A 20,996-nucleotide genomic window follows, 5' to 3' on the forward strand; every position below is an offset into this window, starting at 1 on the left:
TTTTCAGTTGTGAACACATTCTGCTTTGTGTTTTTTTATCTGTACCTGTGAATGAAAACTGCCTAAAACTCAGGACTTCATTTATAGCTAAGGATTTAAAAACCACTCCGCATTCAGATAATATGTGAGCGGTGTAGAAAAACAGAGTATCCATAATAGAACAGTATTATAAAAACTGAGAAGAATTTAAAACAACTTATTTTAGCTAAATGGGTTAGCCCATTTATTAGGGCCAAACCTTTAATGTAGATAGATCATTAGATTAAAATACAGACTAATTTCCATGCTTTCTTGTCTTGTCTTTGGTATTGGAAGGCAGGATTCTGCCACCCAACTTTGAATTTCTGGTTCCCAACTTTAATCTAGAACAAACCAGTAATTGTATTCGGGGTAATTTACTGACATTTTAAGGGCTCTCCTTACGTTTACCTGTGTGAGAACTCCGGACTGGATCTGTAATGGCTGAGCTGCTGGTGCCTGTGGCACAATTGGAACAGTGTTGTCCATCCTAACAGGGAAGCCAGAATGCTTTGTGGTTGCCTGAAGACCAGCTGTAGGAAATAAAGAAAAGAGAACAGTTAATCTACTGCTTTCAATTATTTGAACACTTTTCAGAGCCCACTTACCAACAAACGAAACAAAGACAAAGCAAATAATTACTGACACCGAGAAATGCCTAAGTCTATCTACATACACACTTGGTGCAGAAGACCAGCTGTACAGTCTAAGCAATATTTTTTCTGGAATACAACCTATTCAAAAACACCTTCCTTTGTGGCGGTGGAATGTCACAAACCCATTTACTGATTCTGCTCTTAACATTCAGGTCATAATGGCATTTGGAAATTGGGATGCCAGCTGTTGACTGAGAGGCATCTGTATTGTTAAAATAAAGTTTTTCCAGCTCCATGAGAAGCTTCATCCCAGGCTGCAGCTACTGCAATCTGGAAACTGGTCATCTACTGCTTGGCTACTGGCAATATCTTTGTATTTTCCAACTTTACTGAAAGTGTTTTTTTAGAGGCCAATATGGAGTAATGCTCAAATAAGATATAGGTATATCTATAGATAATGTAACTACAGCTCTCTTTGGGATGTACAATGTGTGGCAATGCATTTTGAAATAGATTTCAAAACATGGGGAACAGACAACAAAGCACCATTGCTCTACAAAATAGAACAACTGTAATTCCACACATACTACTGATGAAGCCAACTTTGGCAAGAGGTTGGTTCTATCAGCAGGCTACTGCAGTTGAGCTCACTCAATAACTTGTCTGCTATATAAAGGTGTGTAATGGAGACCCATGTGCCTACTTCAGTAAAAGTAGCTGTACATCCACAAGAAAGCACCCTGTGCAATAATCATGAAGGAAACGGGGGACCACCCTGCACACGACTTCTGTGAAAAGGGGCACAATATCTGCACCCTCCCTGGACTCGCTCAGTAAGAAAGGTGTGATATAAATTGAATACATAATAATAATCCCCCAAATCCAACTCTATATGAAACAATAAATCCAAGTCTGTCCGCAGCAACCCTCAAATCATCTTGGATTCCTCCACTTAGCCTGGAATAAGCGTAAGCGAAACCATTGCTCAACTGCACATTGTATCCTATTTTACTTATTTCAAAACTTTCAGTTTTCAGAATTTGTATACTGAGCACCATGTTAGAGTTTTACTTTTAACTCTTAAAACATGAAATGTGTCAAATTATACCTTAGTGGCATATATGTAATATATGTGCACCTTGGCTGTTATAGCTGTAAAACTACTATATATTATTTTTGTAAATAGTATGGAAAGACCCCAACACACACACACACACACACACACTTACTTTGAAAAGCAGGAGGACACACAATGAAAGTTTGCTGAAATGGATCCGTTTGGGTGCAGATCTGAGTGGTTCCAGGCTGTAAGGAAACACTCTGCTGCGCCACACCAGTAACTGGTGCTGCAGATGATGGGTAGAGCGCAGACTGATAATTCAGCAGTGAAACATCTGAATTTGCCAGAGACAGAGTAGCAGCAGCTGTAGAATTTGAAGCCAACACACTAGCCTGGAAAACAGGAACATTCATCATTAGAACCAAAACATGTCTTTTGCTCAAGCATTTGAAAATCAACCACAAAAACCAATACAAAAGAAACGCTTCAGGCTTCCCGCTCACTTTAACCCAACTTTCTGTCTCGTTGACATATTTTACAGACCAGCTGGTGAGCAGTATAATACTAAACAGCTAGTTACCTACAATGGGAAAGGGTGAGGGATGAAGGCAGGTCACAGGAGAGCTGCTCTGAGAGGTCCAAGGCCATGGTGAGCTTTAAAGGTCAATGCCTGGAATTGGGTATGGAATTCATAAGGAAGCCACTGCATAGCAGTAGCTGCCTATTACATATAACATTGATTTCAGACTAAATTCATGAATACTAATCTAGAATAACATCTAGATTAAAGAGAATCATTCCAGGAAATGACGGAAGCAGTTTTTATTGGTTTTCATTCCTAACAACAACAATAACAACAACAACACAGAACTAATTACCTGGTGGTGCACAGTATTGAGCTGGTTGTTGAAACTCATGGTGAGGTTTGTGCTTGTGTTCGGTGCAACATGTGTTGTGAATGGGCTTTTTATCTGATTAACTGTGTCATACATATTAACTCTTCGCTTGCATATCTCCATGTTCTGAAAGCAGGATTTCACACTAAAAGGAAATGAGATGTCAAAGATTTGTGTGGCTGTGAAACTGTAGTTAGTTACCAAGCATGTAAGGCTATGTGTGCTATGCTTCTGCACCTTATTTTAACATGCATCAATATAACCATGAGTGCCATCCTCCCTCCATCAAAATCCCGAAGTTCAAACACTAATGATCATGGATTAGGAACCAGTGTTTATCCAGATGTTGCTGGACTCAAACTCCCATCAACCCCATCCAGTATGGCAAATGGTCAGGGATAATCAGAAGATGTAGAGCAAATACTCTAGAAGGCCAGATGCTCCTGATCCTAACGGTATGCTTTTGAGGTGGCTGCTAAGCATCCACTTTATATCTGGGATATAAAGATTCTGACAATGAGAAATCAAAAGTGTTGGTGGAATAAGTAGCTGCAACAACTTTTTTTTTTAAGTAACTCCATTGAGGTAATAAATACACTTTGGGAATTCCTTTGATTAAATCAAGTTTGCTCTAGTTAATGTTAATGTGAACTTCTAGAAGGCTTTCATATGCTTTCTTTTTTTACTTGTCTCAACCTTGAGGGAGGGACAGGCTACAAGAGTGAATGAATAAATGAACGGACATTGTTTCAAACATCTGTCAGAAACTTACTGGTTGCTATGTGGGAAATCCAGTAGATGGTTCATTGTCACAAACTGATGGTTCAAAGTCTTCAGCGGAGTAATTCTCTTATCTGCATCAATTGTCAACATTTTCTTTAACAAATCAATGTACTCCCTTCGATCCGCCTTCTCTGCCAACATGTCTGTTCCCTCCAAATCTGTAGACATATTTACCTTGTAGGAGAAAAAAATTGGAACTTGATCTCTGTTGCATAAACCATTGATTTTTATAGCAGGGAAATTACTAGATACACAATATACATTTATTCTAGGCTCTCAGAATGCAGAATCATTTCAACTTTAGACTCAGGATCTCATTCCTTCCTCTTCTGGTTTCTCTAATATATGGATGTTGGGGGGGAAATCACACTTATATTACTTAAAAGAGCATGTTGAATAGAAGTGAAAAGGAAATCTTACTCATGTTTACTCAGAAATAAGACCCAGTGAGTTCACTGGGGCTTACTCCCAAGAAGAGGGCACAGAATTGCAAACTTAATTCCTGAGGAAGGGAATATAATTGATTCCTGTGTAGAGCAAGTGTAAAATACTACCGCTCTGGGTAATTATGCTTGTAGTATAAAAGGCATCATTATTTTTCTCAGCAGCTCACCTGCGCCATGTCATCCAAACAGTTGAAAATGTACTTCCGAGCTTCCTTTGATTTTATTCCCGTCTCTAATTCATGTTCCTCTGGAGTCTATCAAATAAAATACATGTTACAAGCAACTCTAACAGGGTTTTAGAGTTCAGTGCAATAAAAGCAAAGCTAGGTCAACAAGCAATCAGCCATTGACAAATGGAATGCCCTATGAAGCAGAAATGATAGGCCATCATAACCTTGCTACCTAAGCTTGTGAAAAATGACACTGTGCCAAATTAATGTTCTCATCTATATTCTCAAGGACAAATACAAGCCAACCTGAGCAAAGTATCAGATATTTTACAAGGCAGCCATAATGCGAAGCTTCAGATGTTTCTAAACAGTAGTTCAAACTCTGAAAGGTGATTTTAAATCACTGGATGGCTTTACAGCAAAGGGGATTGCAAAAGTGATTTTCTGACAATATATCTTTTAGCAAAAAGAGGGTTTGTCACTGAAAAAATTTCTGAGAACTAATGTTAATGGCCTTAAATTTTCTAATAAGATGTTATTTTGCTGGTGACAAAGAGAGCCTTCTGTGCATGAATCTTGGTAACTCTCTAAAAGTGCTCTCCTTTCCTATAACATTCAGCTGAACAAGTTAGTTGTTTTAAATTGTTTTTGACATTGTTTTGAAAGCTGTAACCCACCATGGGACCTTAGGGCAAAGGGCAGACATTAATTAAATTAATTCTAAAAAAATGAATGTAATTGAAATCAAGAATATATATTTTTTAAGTTCAGCCAAACGGAAAAGACTTGCTCCTGCATACAAATTAGTCACACCAATAGGTAGCTCTCTTTATTGTAACTGTTTCACTGGATGTGCCCAGAGAAGAAATGCATGTGCTCAGTAGTTAAGCCCCACTGAATTTAATGGGGCTTCCTCGAAGGTAAATGGGGTTAGGTCTCCAACCAAAGTTATCTTAACCTAGTGGTGAACATGCAATAACTAAAGGTTTTTCCTCTACATAAGCTGCAAATACTGCTCTTACAACAATAAATTGAATGTCTGAAAAAAAAATAAAAACCTTTAGTCTCCACAATGGGTATCCCAAGTTTGGATCTCTGTTAAAAAACCTGCTTGTTTTCGTTCCTGCACTCAGTAAGTACTCAGCTGGAAGTCCTTGAGTTTGTGAAATGTAACGAATCTGCAATGGAAAAAAGAAGTAATCTATGATAAAGGCAGAATGCTGTGTAAATAGTTAAATGCATTTCCTTCCAGAGGAAGGAAAACATACAGTGGGATCTTTTTTTTAAACTGCCTCAGTCAATATTCACTTAACAGATTACCATGCTGAAGCAAATACATTTCTTTGCAAACCTTAGTTGTTTAATATATTTTACTGCATTATCCAGTTCCAACCATATCTTGCATCAGACTCCCAATTTCTTATTATTAGGGCTGAACTGATTTCTAGCCTGGACCCAGGAAACAACCATTTCCAGTGGATTCCAGTGTGGTGTCAATGAACTCTGATGGCTCCACAACATCTTGTGCAAGCATCTCAGAGCTGGGGCGTTGAGAAGGCCTTGTCCCACAAGCAAGGCACAGAGCTTAAATGCTCTCATGTGCTGGGTAACCGGAGCAGACCTGGTGCTCTACTTGCCTGCATTTAATCTGTGCAATTTTAACCAGCCTACTTTCAACAGCATATTATTAAAATCAATTGTACTGTATGTCCAAACCAGGGGTCATGGGTTGTTTCACTCCAAGTAAACCACGTCCAAGGTTTGTTCATTGATCCCACTATAAAATGTGATTTGTTTGTCCTGAAGAAAAGAATATAGCCCAGACCAATGGATTCATGGTAAACCATGAACAATGGTGTAATTGGAAATGGCAGTGAAAAAATGTGTGTGCCTTGATCAGAAGGAACCACATGACCCCCATCTACCCACCCAAATGAACATTCAAAAGAGCTGAGGGGGGGAAAGTGCTCATTGAGCTGGTCCCACCAAGATGGACAGGCCAGGTATCTTGAACCGCAACTGTCTAAAACAGGGGTCTGCAACCTTTAAGACAAAAAGAGCCACTTGGACCTGTTTCTGAAGAAAAAACAGCTAGGAGCCGCAAAACCATTGCGACATAGAAAATTAATCAGGGCCCCACTGTACCATAAATCATAATCAGTGCCTGATGTAAATAATAATTAATAATGAGGGCCCAATGTCATCCTCGTCATTATAAAAATAACTTTTTTGTCACTTTTTTATTATTTCTTTGTTTGACCCCTCAGAATTACTCCTCCTCATAGAAATAAGCGTTAAATTAACAAGTTACCTTTTTTTGTGTGTGTGTTCTTCACTCCCCTTCAAAACAGTGACCTGCGTACATGCCCCTTACAATGTAGCGGGCGGGCGGGAAGGTGACGTCGGGACGGTGCGTGACTAAGGCATGCACCGCCCCCATGCGACGTCACAGCCAGTACAGCGCCTGCCACAGTGGGGAGTGTCGGGGCGCACAATGCGCCACCTCCCCTCGCTAGTATCCGCCCCGGAGCCGCGGCAAAGGTGTAAAAGAGCCACATGCGGCTCCGGAGCCGCGGGTTGCAGACCCCTGGTCTAAAAGTATGCCTGTAGTCATCTTAAGCAGAGGTAGGAGGGAGCAGCACTGATTCAGGCAAAGCACAACATCAGTGAATATGTCCCATCCTCCTTCATCAGCAGAGAGGTGTTGTCATGGCCAGGGCAGAAGTCAGAATGTCAGCATATTATGTTATCTACCAGTAACCTATCCATTCAAAAGAAGTTTATACAGTTGGGTGATTTATATAATCCTGTAATTTCTGGTCTTGGGTATTGGAACTGAATGAGGCAATGCAAAGCACTACAACTAACCAGTGCTTCTCGCATGTGTCCATCTGAAAACAGTAGGACTATTGATCTAATCCAGCTCTCTAGATCAATTGTACAGTGCTCATGAATTAGATGTTTATAATCCAATCACAAATGCATTTGCAGTGCAATCCTAACATTATTTCCTCAGAGGCAAGCCTCAATGAGTACAATGGCACTTATTCCTGATTGAATCTTCTTAGGACTGCAGGCTTAAATGCCATGAAATCAGCTTACGGCACCTTTTTGTTTATAAGAGTGTGGCTAAATTTGGACAGGCATTATCAAGTGCTAAAGTGATATTAAATCCAGTTCCAAATATTTATATAGTTTACATTCAAATCTGAATTCATATCTACACAAACTTGCCTGATCATATTCTGATGCTCCTGGGTACAGTGGCCAACCAAGAAACAGCTCAGCTATCACACAGCCCAGCGACCACATATCAATAGCTTCACAAAATGGCAAACCAAGGATGATTTCAGGAGCTCTGAAAAACATGCAATAGTATATTTGATTACTAACAACTTCACAAATCCCATAAACTTGACTGAATTAAAAAGTTTAGATTATCAAATGTATAGCCAAGAATGAATGAGCAAAAGTGATAGCAAAACCAATAATCAGTGCTATGGCATCTTAAAGACTTAAAACATTTACAGTGGTGTCCCGCAAGACGAATGCCTCGCAAGACGAAAAACCCGCTAGACGAAAGGGTTTTCCGTTTTGGAGGTGCTTCGCAAAACGAATTTCCTATGGGCTTGCTTCGCAAGACGAAAATGTCTTGCAAGTTTTTCCGACTTTTTTCCCCCTCCCCCCCCCCCCCTTTTCTAAGCCGCAAAGCCGCTTATCTGCTTATCCGCTAAGCCGTTAAAAGCCGCTAAGCCGTCAATGGGCTTGCTTCGCAAGACGAAAAAACCACTAGACGAAGAGAATCGCAGAACGGATTCTTTTCGTCTTGCGAGGCACCACTGTAATACAGCACCCCAGATAATGTATGGCATCTGGTAAAGTGTGCTCTGTCCTACAAATACTTATACCATAACGACGTTCCTAGCCTTTAAAGTGTTGCAGTATTCCGTTGCTTTTAGTGCAAAAGAGTATCATTGATCACCCTCTGAAATCTATCAAAACTGATACAATTATCTCAAAGTACATTTTTCTTCTTTAATAAATGGAACTAGCAATACACATAGTTTCTATAATACCAGCACAATGCAGTCTTCTATTCAATGAGTTCAACTTGGGTATCCTAACAGAGCCATAGCCAACTGCTGTCCCTCTGGTGACAGGGGGGCTCTTTGATCCAGAGATGCTCTAGAGGCTTGAGGAACCCTCTGAAACAGGGTTTGAGGTGGCACAAGGTACTGCCGAGGGTTACTGCTGACAGACTGTTCCTCTGGATCAAATAGATTTAATACAACAACACTTCCCAAACCTAAGCACTATATACTTCAAAGTAAAGCTTTTATGTCTGATGGTGTTTACTCTGTGGGCACAGAATCATGACTTTTCCACACAAACAACCTTTGGCTGTATGCACTCACATTTGGGATAACTCAACGAATTAAATTCAATAGGAATAGCTCCTAAGTAATTATTGCTAAGGTATAAGATCAGCCTGTTTATGTTTTAAAGGCAATACAGTGAAAAAATGATCTGACAAATTTAGCACACAATTCACTACAACATTTAATTTAATACAGCTTAAGTCCAGTGAGTAAGACAAACATGGCTACACTGGAAAATAACAACTTCATTGCCAGATCTATAGGATATTAAAGGTTTTATCCCCAAAACAGAAGGAACATGTTGAGAAATGTGGTCGTAAACTTAAGCTGCAGTTGACAACCAAGTCCAACCTCTCTACCCAGCTCCATGTTTCTTTACCTAGTTTCCTTTCCTTTAGGAAAACAGTGGTTATCCTATGTCACTCAGTGAGTTCTAAGGAGGAATTTGAAACTATGCCCAAATTCATTATCCAGTGAGCCATACACTGACCACACAAAAATGACAAGAGATCCCAGTGTTGGGTTGAAACACTACCCTAACACACACACCCAAGCATTGTAGGTACAGTGGTGCCCCGCAAGACGAACGCCTCGCAAGACGGGTTTTCTGTTTTGGAGGCGCTTCGCAAAACAAATTTCCCTATGGGCTTGCTTCGCAAGACGAAAATGTCTTGCGAGTTCCTGTGGGGTTTTTTTCCTCCCCCCCCCCTTTTTCGAAGCCGCTAAGCCACTTATCAGCTGATCCGATAAACCAATAAGCCACTAAAAGCCGTTAATCTGCTAAGCCGTCAATGGGCTTGCTTCGCAAGACGAAAAAACCGCTAGACGAAGAGAATCGCGGAACGGATTCTTTTCGTCTTGCGAGGCACCACTGTATTAATCATCTTACAAGCTAGTCATATTCTCGCAGCAAACACAGGAAAATCAACAAAGTCACCAACTCAACCATGTGTGATATCAAGATGGACAGCAGTTGCCATTGAACTATTTGTGTCAATCACCAAACCAAGTAGTAGATCAAATTCCCCTCCTTGTTCTAAATATATTTTGTTTAGATAACCAGCTGCATATTGTTATTTTCAGAGGCTTAAAAAAGGAATGAAGTGTTTATACATGAAAGGTACTGGGAGGAAGTAGATCACAATCCTTGTCTTCACAGTACATTTGAACATGGGATTATGGATTATTGGAACTGAAAATCAGTCCTTTATTCTTATCTTACTAATCATGACTTGTTGGGAACAACCAACTCACAATACTGCTGGATCAGTCCATCAACATCTGATGGATGATTTATTAGGATTGGGTCCAGCATCACTTTCGCTGTGCATGTGTGCCAGTATCCATACTCGGCAGAGATACTTCTCAACACAGCTCCTTCCTGGGAAGTGTCTTCGGGGTTGAAGGTACACACAGTAGACAATAAATACTCATGGATGCCATAAAGATAGCACTGCTGTGGTCAAGGCAGCGAAAGTGATGCCAGACCCAATACTTCTAAAACATCCATCAGACGTTGATGGATTGATCCAACAAATATCTGGTTCAGACATATCAATCCAGAGATCATGGCTTGCTTTTCCCAAAAGCCAGGAAGAGCAATGCAGGCATGATTTCACTTGTGCACAGCAAGCCATGGTTTATGCTTATGACAACATGACTACTGGGTACCCATTTGGATATTGCAGCTGCCTGACAAATCTGATACAAACATCTGAGCTTCCCAACACTCCAACACAGATACCACAATTTTAACACCAAGAGTGTGGCTTACAAGTGCCAACGGCTATATGCCAGGTTGAACTCAAACTTGGGCACATCCAGAGTGATCTCAAACCCTTAAAATGTTTTAAGTGCCTATTCATGTGGCAAGGATGACTACCTTTGGAGAAATATAAATTCCCCTTGGGGATTTGTGTGGGCTTTTGAATTCTGGCTATGTTATTCAATCTACTGCATTTTACATCCCAAATTCTAGATGCATAGAAGTTCTTTTTCTAAATGTCAAATAACGACATCCCCCCCCCCCCTTGGCATCTGCAGTCTGCTTGAAGCAGTCAGGCTTCTGAGTTCTCACTCAACTTTATCAACCCAGTTATTTGCAAAATATTAGTAAATATCTTTCAAGTTGAAAACACAAATGGAAAAGAAACAGGAAAAGATAAATGGGAAGCAGACAGAAAGCAGACAGGCATGATTTAAGGAGACAATTTACCTATCAAGTGCCACAGGATGAATGCCATTCAAAAAAAACCAAACCCTGTTTAAATAAATGAAATGGGTACTTACCTATAATAGCGTGATTGCAAGTAAGTAGAACACACAGCTTTCGACACATGACTTGCAGAGCCGAAGTCTATGACCTTCACCCTATATGGCTGGCGTACAGGATCAACCAGCATGATGTTCTCAGGCTTCAGGTCAGCATGTATTAGACCCAGGCTTTTCAGTTTCATCAAGGCAGTGGCCACCTGCTGCAAAATTGGCCGAATGTATTTCAGAGGCAGGGGGCTAAACTTATTTTGTTTTAAGAAGTCGTACAAGTTTTGTTCCAGCATCTCAAACACCAGGCATGTGTGGTTTTTATGTTGAAAACACTCATAAGAGCGGACAAAGTTGTATTCATCAGCATTCTCACTACTCAGCCGGGACAGGATACTCACTTCGATCTGCCCCTGCCTGGCATAGGAAGGGTGGTTTTTCAGGATTTTGATAGCTACAATCTCCTTGGTGCTCCGCTTCCAGCATTTTGCCACCTGCCCAAAGGTCCCTCGGCCCAAGAACTCCAGGACTTCATAGCTGTTTGTCATGGAACAAAGGATTTCATGCTGGACCAGCTGGTAATCCCCTTCGCCACTGGAACTACTGCTTTTCGTTGTTACAGTGGTGGTAGTGGCCGCAGCACCCACCGCAGGTCTGTTTTGCAGCATGAGAGGTGGATGTTCCTCAATAATTTGCACGCTACCGTTGCTGTCAACTTCCTCACTTTTCCTTTTTAATCCACATTTTTGGTACGGTTCCAGCAAAGCAATGTTAGCCCTGTGTGTTAGGGCCTGGCTGCTTTGGAACGACGTTGTTCCACCACTGCCTGTGCTGTCGGCTGCTGTGACCACAATGTGCTCAACTGAAGGAGCAGGGAGATGGAGGCTCTGGTCATAAGCAGGGATGCTGAAGTTTGCTACCTGGTGAGAGGAGCTGGCTGGCCCTTGAGCACCTGGGAGGTTTTTGCTGTGACTGTAATACTCGTCACCGTTACTCGGTCCTGAAACATCCCAGCTAGAGGGCTCCACTTTCAGTTTCTTGGCACTGCAGAAGGCACTCGAAGATACTGATGGGGGGGAGAATACCTGCAGCTGAGAGGCCATACCTGAAGAGTAAACAAAGAGCTAATTAATGAATAAGCAATAAACATATCACACAACAAGAAATCACACTTGGGAAAAAGAGCCAGATTCACAGCTCTCTTTTTACCCACTAAGTAATAATGGTGAGTGTGTGACCTCCCCAAATGTTTCCCAAAGGTAACAAGGGAAATGGCTCTTTCCATAGATTGCCTACAGCTACACACAAGCTGCCACATCAGCAGCCAAACAATATTACATTCTTGGTCACCCTGGCCAGCGGGTATTTATACATAGAGGGATCAGGAACAAAGAACAACAATAAAAAAATTGGGGGGGGGGGTACAACTTTCCTGTAAGTGGTCAAATGCGTAGTTACAAGGAAAACTGCTGAAATGTTACTTTAAGTCAGGTGTAGGAAACATGTGAGTTAATAAAATGGCTTTGAGTAGATGTGCTGGTTAAAGTATTGTGGGGTTAACATTTGCATTAATTTGCTGTTTTATAGGTTCTATCATTTCCTTTAAGCTCTACTACATACAACAGGTGTAATCCACCTGACCACGACCAAACAAGTTGTCCATCCTACCTCTACCAAAATACAAACCACCTACAATTAAGGACAGAAGTCACTATGTCGTCCCAATAATTACTCCCAAAGGATACTCCCCAAACTCACTCCTAGAAGCAAGTCATCCCTAAGGATACTTCCCAGATCCACAGCTTGACTGTGCTCAAAGTATTTTTTTTAAAAAACCAATCAACTGGCTTTTAGTTCATTTCAAAGGTGCCTTGAGAACATGGAAGAAAAAATTTTTTTTTAAATACAACTTAATGAAAACTAACACTGACTAGAAAACACTAACAAGCAGAAGGGAATATGTCTGACTTCACCATCAGTATTGCAAAAGGGACACCAACACTGCCTTCAATTAAGCAATGTCAGGATCAGATGCTACTCATAACTGGTGCTGATGAGCTGATGTTTTTACTGTAGCTTTACTGTTTATATTTTGCTAAATTTCAGTGCTGTGGTTCTGTGTGATAAAAAGAAATATACATTAAAGTATTAGAAGTAAACGCTAGCAATTTCATTATGGAAGGTTAAAGGTAAAGTCGCGGACGACTTTGGGGTTGCACGCTCATCTCGGTCTACAGGCCAAGGGAGCCGGCGTTTGTCTGCAGACAGCTTCCGGCTCATGTGGCCAGCATGACTAAGCCGCTTCTGGCAAACCAGAGCAGCACACGGAAACGCTGTTTACCTTCCCGCCAGAGCGGTACCTATTTATCTACTTTTACTTTGTCGTGCTTTCGAGCTGCTAGGTGGGCAGAAGCTGTGACAGAGCAACGGGAGCTCACCCCGTTGCGGGGATTCGAACTGCCGACCTTCCGATCAGCAAGCCCTAGGCTCAGTGGTTTAGACCACAGCGCCACCCGCGTCCGGTATGGAAGGTAAAAACATAAATGGTCTAACAGTTTATGTCTCAAGTGTCACAGAGAAAAGGCGGCAGGCTCCAACTGGCCCTTCAAAGTCCAGTCCATATATTTGCTTGTTGTCAGGCCTATTTAGGGGAACAGATTTTAATCTGCAATGCCTTACAAAACAGGTTATGGACCAGCTGCCAGCAGCCCAAATAGCATGGCCAATAACTGGAGGTGAGGGGAATTATAGTTCAAAGGATTAGTTCAAAACATTCAAAGGGCAACCTTTTGATCATTTGCTTTTACAGTGAAAGGAAAGTAAGGCTCAACAAAGGAGAATGGCAAACACTCTCTCCAACTTGCAGAGCCTGGATTTTGCCAACAGCTATTCAAGCCACGTTTCCTGCAAAACCTTAGTAGTAGTGTGACACCAGACCACAGCCAATTCACACGTTTCTTTTGACTTTGACTAAAGTTTAGATGCTTTCATAACTGTTCTCATGTTGCAAACTAGTTTCTCCATTTTGAAACAGTAGTTCATTCACAGAAGTGTTGACACTTTTGTGCCAGCTAACACTGAAAAGTTTGCTAGGAGTAGAAACAATGCCAATGAAGCAACTTATTCCATCAATACAATTTGACATTGTCCATAGAGGACAATGACAAGCTTCTGCTTGTGTCATCATTCATAATGGCCCATGCAAGCAGCCGCTCTTTTACTCATTGACCTGATTCAAACAACACAAAGCACATGAACAAGCAAACATGCAGGTTCCCAAAGACAAGACTGGTTGCTTTGCTCCTCTTCTGAGCCCGATACTGCGGTTTGGCTTAGCCATTATGTCAAAATGCAGGCTTGCCGTTTTATTTCAATCCAGGCAAAACATGGGCCATAGTTAATATTTATAGTTAATATTTATTCTATGGCTTACTACTCTCATGGTTTGTCTGGGGAGATAAACAGCAAGCCTAGGTTTGGACATAATGCTAAGCCAAACTATGGTTTAGCTCAGAGCAGTGCAGCAACAGCGTTAGAGAAGCAAAGGAGCCATGTTCTTCTCTCTGCGAATTCACATGTTTGCTCATTCATATTAAGCCATTGTTTGGCTTACTGCTACAAGTAATCTGGGACGGTCAAAAGAGCAGCTCTGAAAAAAGTGTATCAATTTACTTAGTAGGCTGTTCTATGTAGGATTTTGGGTATGTCACTACATGCAGCTATGAAGACTGCCAAATTAACTCATTGTTGCCAGTGATGATGAGACACTATCCAGAGGAAGTTACACACACTTGAACAACCAATTTAAAGTATGCTTTGGTCTCTTCTAGACTGCACATATAGAATTCAAGTATGTCTCATCAGACATGTGGATTACCCCAACATGAAAACAGGGTGTTCCTTAAAATCTTTTGTGATGTTCTGGAAGACCAAGACAGTCAGAAAACAAGAAAACATGACACAGGACAAAAGCCTGAGCCAAAGCAGCCATTTCAAAACCCTGCATCAGATTGCCAACTGAAGTGACACACACATTACACAATATAAAGCTACCAATTCCTGGAAATAACAACTATCCTAAGTACTGGCAGCCTAATGTTCAACTGGCTATTCTATTATCAATTTGAGCATTTAATGCAGGATGGCAAATGTGACCTAACAGGCATTACTGAAACCTGGTGGGATGAGAATCATGACTGGAATGTAAAAATTGAGGGGTATAACCTATTCAAAAGGAACAAACCAAACAGGTAGGGAAGAGGAAGAGCATTACATGTAAAGCATGTATACACTTTTTAACAAATCCATGACCTGGAGAATTGAAGGCATATTGAGAGTACATGGATAAAAATTGTAGGAGGAGAACAAAAGTGACCTGACTGCAGGTGTCTGCCAGACCGAAGAGTGGATGGTGCCTTCCTACAGCAGATCACCAAACATTCAAAAAGGAGAGTTCTAGTAGTCATGGGAGACTTCAACTACCCTGATATGCTGAAACTCTAACTCTGCCAAGAATGTATGGTTCAACAAATTCCACCACCGGCAATTTCATTTCCCAGAAGATGGAAGAAGCAACATCTCTTGGACCTCTTTCTCACCAACAGGGAGGAACTGATTGACAAAGTGGAAGTACTGGGAGGAAGTGATCATGTCCTCTCATGTTTCATTATACAGAGGCAAGGGAAAGCTGAGTGTAGTTGGACATGCACTCTGGGATTTCCGAAGGCTGATTTCAAAAAGCTTAATGAACTACGGGGAGAGATCCCATGATCAGAAATTCTAAAAGAGAAGGGAGTCCAAGATGGATGGGGGTCACTTAAAGTAGGAGGCATCTAGAATGGCAGCATAAGATCTTATGGATATTTAAGAATAGCATGCATTAGAAATGGAAGAAAGGAGAAATAATGAAGGAAGAGTATACAGATGCAGGGAGAAGTCAGGTGGGCCAAACCTCAGAATGAGCTCAGGCTTGCAAGAAAGGTGAAAAATACAAGAGGTTTCTTTGGCTATGTTTGAAGCAGAGAAAGAACAAAAAAGTAGTAGTCCGCTGCATGGAGTAGTGCTATGGGTGATAGAGAGAAGGTGGAACTGTTTAACACCTACTTTGTCTTGTCTTCACCCAAAAGGAAAGCAGTGCCCAACCTGGTGATAAAATAAACGATGCAAGAAGAGAGCTGCAGCCGAAGATAGGAAAGAACACCTAGCTACTTTAAATGAATTCAAATCTTCAGGGCCTTGGAGAACCTGTGAGGTCCCTCCCGTCTGGGGGCAGGTAAATGTCCCCACCTTTAAAAAGCAGAGGAAAGAAGACCCAGGTGATCAGCTTAACAGTGATACCAGGAAGTAATAGTACCACTGTATTCTACCTTGGTCAGACCACACCTGGAATCCTGTGTCCAGTTCTCAGAACAATTCAAGAAGGATATTGACAAGCTGGGACGTGTGCAGAGGAGGGCAACTAAATTGTATTTCTTCCAGATACAGAGAACAGTAGTATGTTTAGTTTTTCTAAGATCAGCTAATCCATTTGTTCAAGCTGCCTCGGTGGATTAAATCAGGAGAGGTCTTCTCTTCCCCGCCCCCCAATTATGCTTTAACCACTCACTGCAAACATCTTTCATATCTTACTGTAATTAAGCCAGGTTGTAGTAAAAGTGACTGCTCTGATCTCTAAACCAAGATAGCAATGTCTTGTACACACTACTTATTCAAGGGCAGATTAAAGGAACAACATGAATGTTTTCTCTGTGATTTTGGCAAAGACTCAAGTGTTTTCAAGAGCTAAAAGCCTTTCCAACAGTTTATTCCAACTCTGTCAGGAGCATGTTGCATGTAAAAACCAGTAGTTAAGAAGGGATGAGTTTGGCTCCAAGAGATGGCCCTTCAACTTCTCACTCCCAGACAACATCTGTCCCCAAGGATAAATGCTGTACTAAAAACATCATATTAAGTTTCAAAGAACAACCACAAGTTTCAATTTCAGTAAAACACTTTTATCAGTATCCAGGAAACTGTTTTAACTCCCACCCCATTTTGTATGTAAGCTAGGTCAGATGCCACATCGGCAATGTTCATGTTTTATAAAGTTGATCTTAATGCAAAATGCTATCAGTAAAAATGAGCACATTTTTGCTGCCACCAATTCTTCAGCCATGTCAACCAGTTCACACTAGCCACTCATCTAGTTCTAAAAAAAATATTAGGGTGTGATCTCCACAGTGGCAGGTTCTGCATTTCAGGGTGTTGTGACCTAGATAGCTTTAGAGGTGGGACTGCACTAATACAGTGGTACCTCAGGTTACATACACTTCAGGTTACAGACTCCACTAACCCAGAAATATTACCTTGGGTTAAGAACTTTGCTTCAGAATGAGAACAGAAATCGTGCAGCGGCGGCGCAGCGGCAACAGGAGGCCCCATTAGCTAAAGTGGTGCTTCAGGTTAAAAACAGTTTCAGATTAAGAACAGACCTCCAGAACGAATTAAGTTCTTAACCCGAGGTACCACTGTATAGCAGATTTCTATACAGATCTCTTCATTTGCTACATCAACACACATCCTGAGCTTACGAAGATACCACAGTCCTAGACTACATAAATATTTGGTTCTAAAGAGGGCATTTAGCTTTTGTTCATAAGCAGGAAGTAGAATTAAAGCTATATTCTGCTTCAAGCAATGTAGTACAATACTTGCTTTAAGATGTTAATATAAAGCATGTTATCCCTCATGCACTTTGTGGGGTCTGAGGAACAAACTAAGGCCAGTTTTTTCTACAGTTGATAATATCAGGCTTTGGCTTTAGTCTAGCTACAGAATTTTGCTATTTGTACCTGTACCCATCTAGGAACACTGAAACAGGTTATCTGGCTACCCTCTGAATACAGCACTAAGTACCTGCTTTGACTCCAAGCATAATCATTCTGTGATGCATTTAATAACAGCATTTGCAACAACAGAATGCCACAATGCATGCAAAGCATTTGAGTTTATCAAAACCAGCAGCTGTAAACCAGGAGTTCACTTGTTCAGCTACTAAAATGTCAAGTGTTCTCATAGTGAAAACTTTTGCTATGGGAAGAGAATCACAATACCACAGAGTGGAATTCACATGAGCACATTTTACTGAAGAATGACTTACGCTTTGGTTTTTCTACTTGTTAAAACACTAACATTTTTGCTAAAGGTTCTAGTTCAGTTCAACAGAACCGCCTAGCAATCCCTCTGCAGCTCTCCCTCACAAAAATCTCCAAGTAGGGCTAGAGTCTCTAGACCATCCCATCTGAAACTCTGGAGAGCTGGTGCCTGCCAGTGTAGACAACATTAGTGCTAGATGGACTAGTGATCTGACTCACTATAAAGCAGCTTCTTATGTCCCCATAATCCACACCCAAGCGTCCTGTTTGATGGATTCCAGCAGAGACAAGAAATGAAGACCATCTCAGAGCCTGCGCTGGACTATGGACTATCCACTCCCCACAACAGGGTCATTCTGCTACAGGGCAGGGAGAGGAGGAGCAGAAGACTTTTTAATATGTTGATTTTCTTTAGTATGGTCTCTTAAAGTGTGCTTTAATATTTGTATAATAAATGTAATTTAATATTTCTGATAAGCCACCCCACCTTGGAAGGATCTTGAGAGGGGCGATAAAAACGTAAGTAGTAATTAAATGAATAAGCACAAGTGCAGGAAAGCTGACGATGGCGGAGGAATATGCCTCTGGAGTAAGTTCTTAAAAGGGACTTATTTCAATGAACCGTAGTTTAAACTTGGCAGAGGCGGAAGGCGGGCGGGGGGGGGAGAGAGAATATGAAAATGCCCTGCCCACTCACTAACCGGAGGCCCCAGCGACGGGCGCAATGGGAAAGGATTACACAGCGCCCCACTCGCTGGACGTTTTGGGTTTTTTTACAGTGAGAAGGGGAACCTTGTGGATTAACAGGTTGTTACGGAGCGGGGGCCGCATAAGCAAGAGAAATAAAGGAAACCGAGTCTCGCCCCTCGACGAGTCTCCCAAGAGCTACGCGATCTGGCTGGCAACGCTCGGCCTCCGCCTCCCCAGCCAGGCCTCAGCGGCCCTCGAGTGCGATGATGGCGGCCTCTGAACCCGAGAAGCGACCTGCCCACAGCCCACGACAGAGCGCCGTCCCCGCCCGCTGCATCCCACCCACCCCGAGGCCTCCCCTCGAGGGGGTGCCCGGGCACTTACTCGCCGCCGTTGGGGGTGTCTCAGCCACGGGCCGGGCCGGGAGCTGCCTGCCGGTGCCGGGGGACGAGCGGGCGCATCCTAGCCCCGGGACACGGGGCCGGCCCGGGCAAGGGGGAGCGCGGCCGCCGCGGCCTTCTCGAGGCGGCCAGCACAGGGGCAGCCCCCGGGCCTCTCGGATGCCGCCGACGCCAGGCTTCGGCCCCCGTCGCCCGCCCGCCAGCGAGCCCGGCCCGGCCCCCGCCGCTCTTCCAGTCGCCGCGCCCTCTGGGCCCCTCCGCTCAGCCCAGCTGCTCCCGCTCCGTTCCGCGCCCCTCTCTCGACTGAGTCAGACGGAGCCAGCCGAGCGCAGCACGCCAGCTAACGCCTCACGCTCCGAGCGCCGAGGCGGAAGCAGCCGAGCGCCGAGGCGGGGATGCGAACAGCCGCTTTCTTTTTCCCCTCCCCCCGCTCTCCACGTGATCAGCGGCGGTTGAGCCGCGCCGAGGAATCGAGGCTCGCCGTCGTGACGGGAGACATTTTTTCCGATTGTCGCGGCCGCGATACGTTAGCAAAAACGCAAATCATAAGCACGCAGCCCCTCCCCAGGCACCCGGATCCATCTCATTTGGGAAGGAGGGGGTGGGGGAAAGAGAGATACAACCCTGGACGATCAGAGCCCAGATACTAGGGGCGTTTCCAATGGAAACGGCAAACCCCGCTGCCCTTGAAAGGAGCGCCTCCATGTTACGTGCGCCAAGGCACAGGCCGAGAACATGGAGGGTTGGCTTCCCCGAGCCTGAACCCAGGAGACGGGCCCTCGTGGCGGGAACTGCCGCCCGTGACGCAGCTGAGCATGGCCCGAAAGATCAGCCGGGGCACCTTGTTCGGGAGCGAGATCCGCCGGCCGCGGGGAGAGCCGCTTTGGGGCGCGCAGGCACGGGCAGAGCGCCGTCCTCTTCCGCGGCTGCTTCGCCTGCAGCATCCTAAAGGAAAGGCTCCCCTTTGTGGCTTCACGCGCCACGTGGCTCCCCCCCCCCACAGCTCGACCCCGGCAAGCTGCGCAGCGCCGCACTTACTTTTTTTCCATTTCACCCCGCTACATTCAGTTCCTCGCGCGCGCCTTTTAGTTGCCATCTTCACGCGGGTTAAGATCAGCTGAGCCCAAGTTCCCAAGTTTCTCGCCTCTGGATCGGCACAGGTCCTCTCTCTCTCTCTCTGATCAAGCCCAACCGATCCGCCGAAGTCCTATACAACGACTGAAAGGGATAGGAATCCACTCCGAACTTGTGTTAAGGATGATTCTAGAGTTCTTTGCGCTTCCAAACGGCCAACGAAGTATTTCTACCGGTCCTGAGAGCATCCGCAACCGCTGCTGAAAGAAACTCCAGGCCATTTCTGGAGAAGGCGAGCCAGCCTTTATATAGTCGACTCTGGTCTCACCTGGCGAGAACAATACAATTCAAATGTAAATCACATCACGTTTTAGCGCCTTTGTGAATAAAGTTTTAAGTGCTTCACGCTTAGTCCTACGGTCCAATCAACATTAACGTAGATCAGCCTTTTGAGGGGCAAATCTAATCAGCAAGAGTGGTTGCCAAGAGGGATAACTGAATATAGTAAATCTGTACTTTCAAAACACTCTTAATGCTGTGATCCTGCCATTTCGCTAAGGCAAGGGAAGTTCAACGTTCTTGTAAATTGAAATCTGAAAGGGGCTAATGGTCATGAGATAACATGCTCATTTATCATTTAGCAATTCAGTACATTTGCCTAGGGCAAAGCTAAAAGTTTACTATCCTTATTTTACAGATGGGTCCAACAACAGTTCAACATTTCAATAGGGTACAAGTATACAGAACAAGTAGGCTCACTTTTAAGTAGAAAGCCACTCTGCCTCCATTATTCCCCTCTAAACAAAGTCAGTATCTGCAATAAAAATTAACAAAAATGTTAGTTTCAACTTAGAATTAATAAACACTGAAGGCTTTGCACTGCCTACAAATGAATGGTTTGGGGATTTTTCCAGTTGGGGCTGGATGCTCTCTAGGCCAAACACCAGGACCCTGCAGCTCAGGGATGCCCCAAATGACCACACAGATGATTGGGCAGCAGCAAACAGGGCTAGTTCAGAGCCCATCTGGGCTGACACTATTCACTGCAGAAACTTTCTTACTATTTTATGGCCAAGAGACAGCTGGCC

The 20,996-nt window shown here is 43.2% G+C and overlaps 1 protein-coding gene across 5 annotated transcripts in view; it reads right to left on the minus strand.

Annotated features, from left to right (window-relative positions):
* Positions 1-20,302, minus strand: part of HIPK1 (homeodomain interacting protein kinase 1) — a 45,164-nt gene extending 24,862 nt beyond the window's left edge. For 3 of the 5 annotated variants that reach the window (XM_079978911.1, XM_079978910.1, XM_079978908.1), the window contains exons 1-9: positions 19,676-20,302; positions 10,638-11,715; positions 7,204-7,327; positions 5,028-5,147; positions 3,967-4,053; positions 3,343-3,527; positions 2,553-2,715; positions 1,844-2,066; positions 430-551 (exon numbers count right to left, since the gene is read on the minus strand). In XM_079978911.1, the coding sequence (XP_079835037.1) occupies positions 430-551; positions 1,844-2,066; positions 2,553-2,715; positions 3,343-3,527; positions 3,967-4,053; positions 5,028-5,147; positions 7,204-7,327; positions 10,638-11,715; positions 19,676-19,778 (2,205 nt within the window). In that variant the 5' untranslated portion in view covers positions 19,779-20,302. Of the gene's footprint in view, positions 1-429; positions 552-1,843; positions 2,067-2,552; positions 2,716-3,342; positions 3,528-3,966; positions 4,054-5,027; positions 5,148-7,203; positions 7,328-10,637; positions 11,716-18,817; positions 19,012-19,675 lie in introns of those variants that run through there. The other 2 variants (XM_079978907.1, XM_079978909.1) reach the window with 2 other exon arrangements.
* Between the last annotated feature and the right edge of the window lie 694 nt (positions 20,303-20,996).

This window comes from Podarcis cretensis, assembly GCF_951804945.1.
Source record: "Podarcis cretensis genome assembly, chromosome: 6".
In the NCBI taxonomy this organism is placed as follows: Eukaryota; Metazoa; Chordata; class Lepidosauria; order Squamata; family Lacertidae; genus Podarcis; species Podarcis cretensis.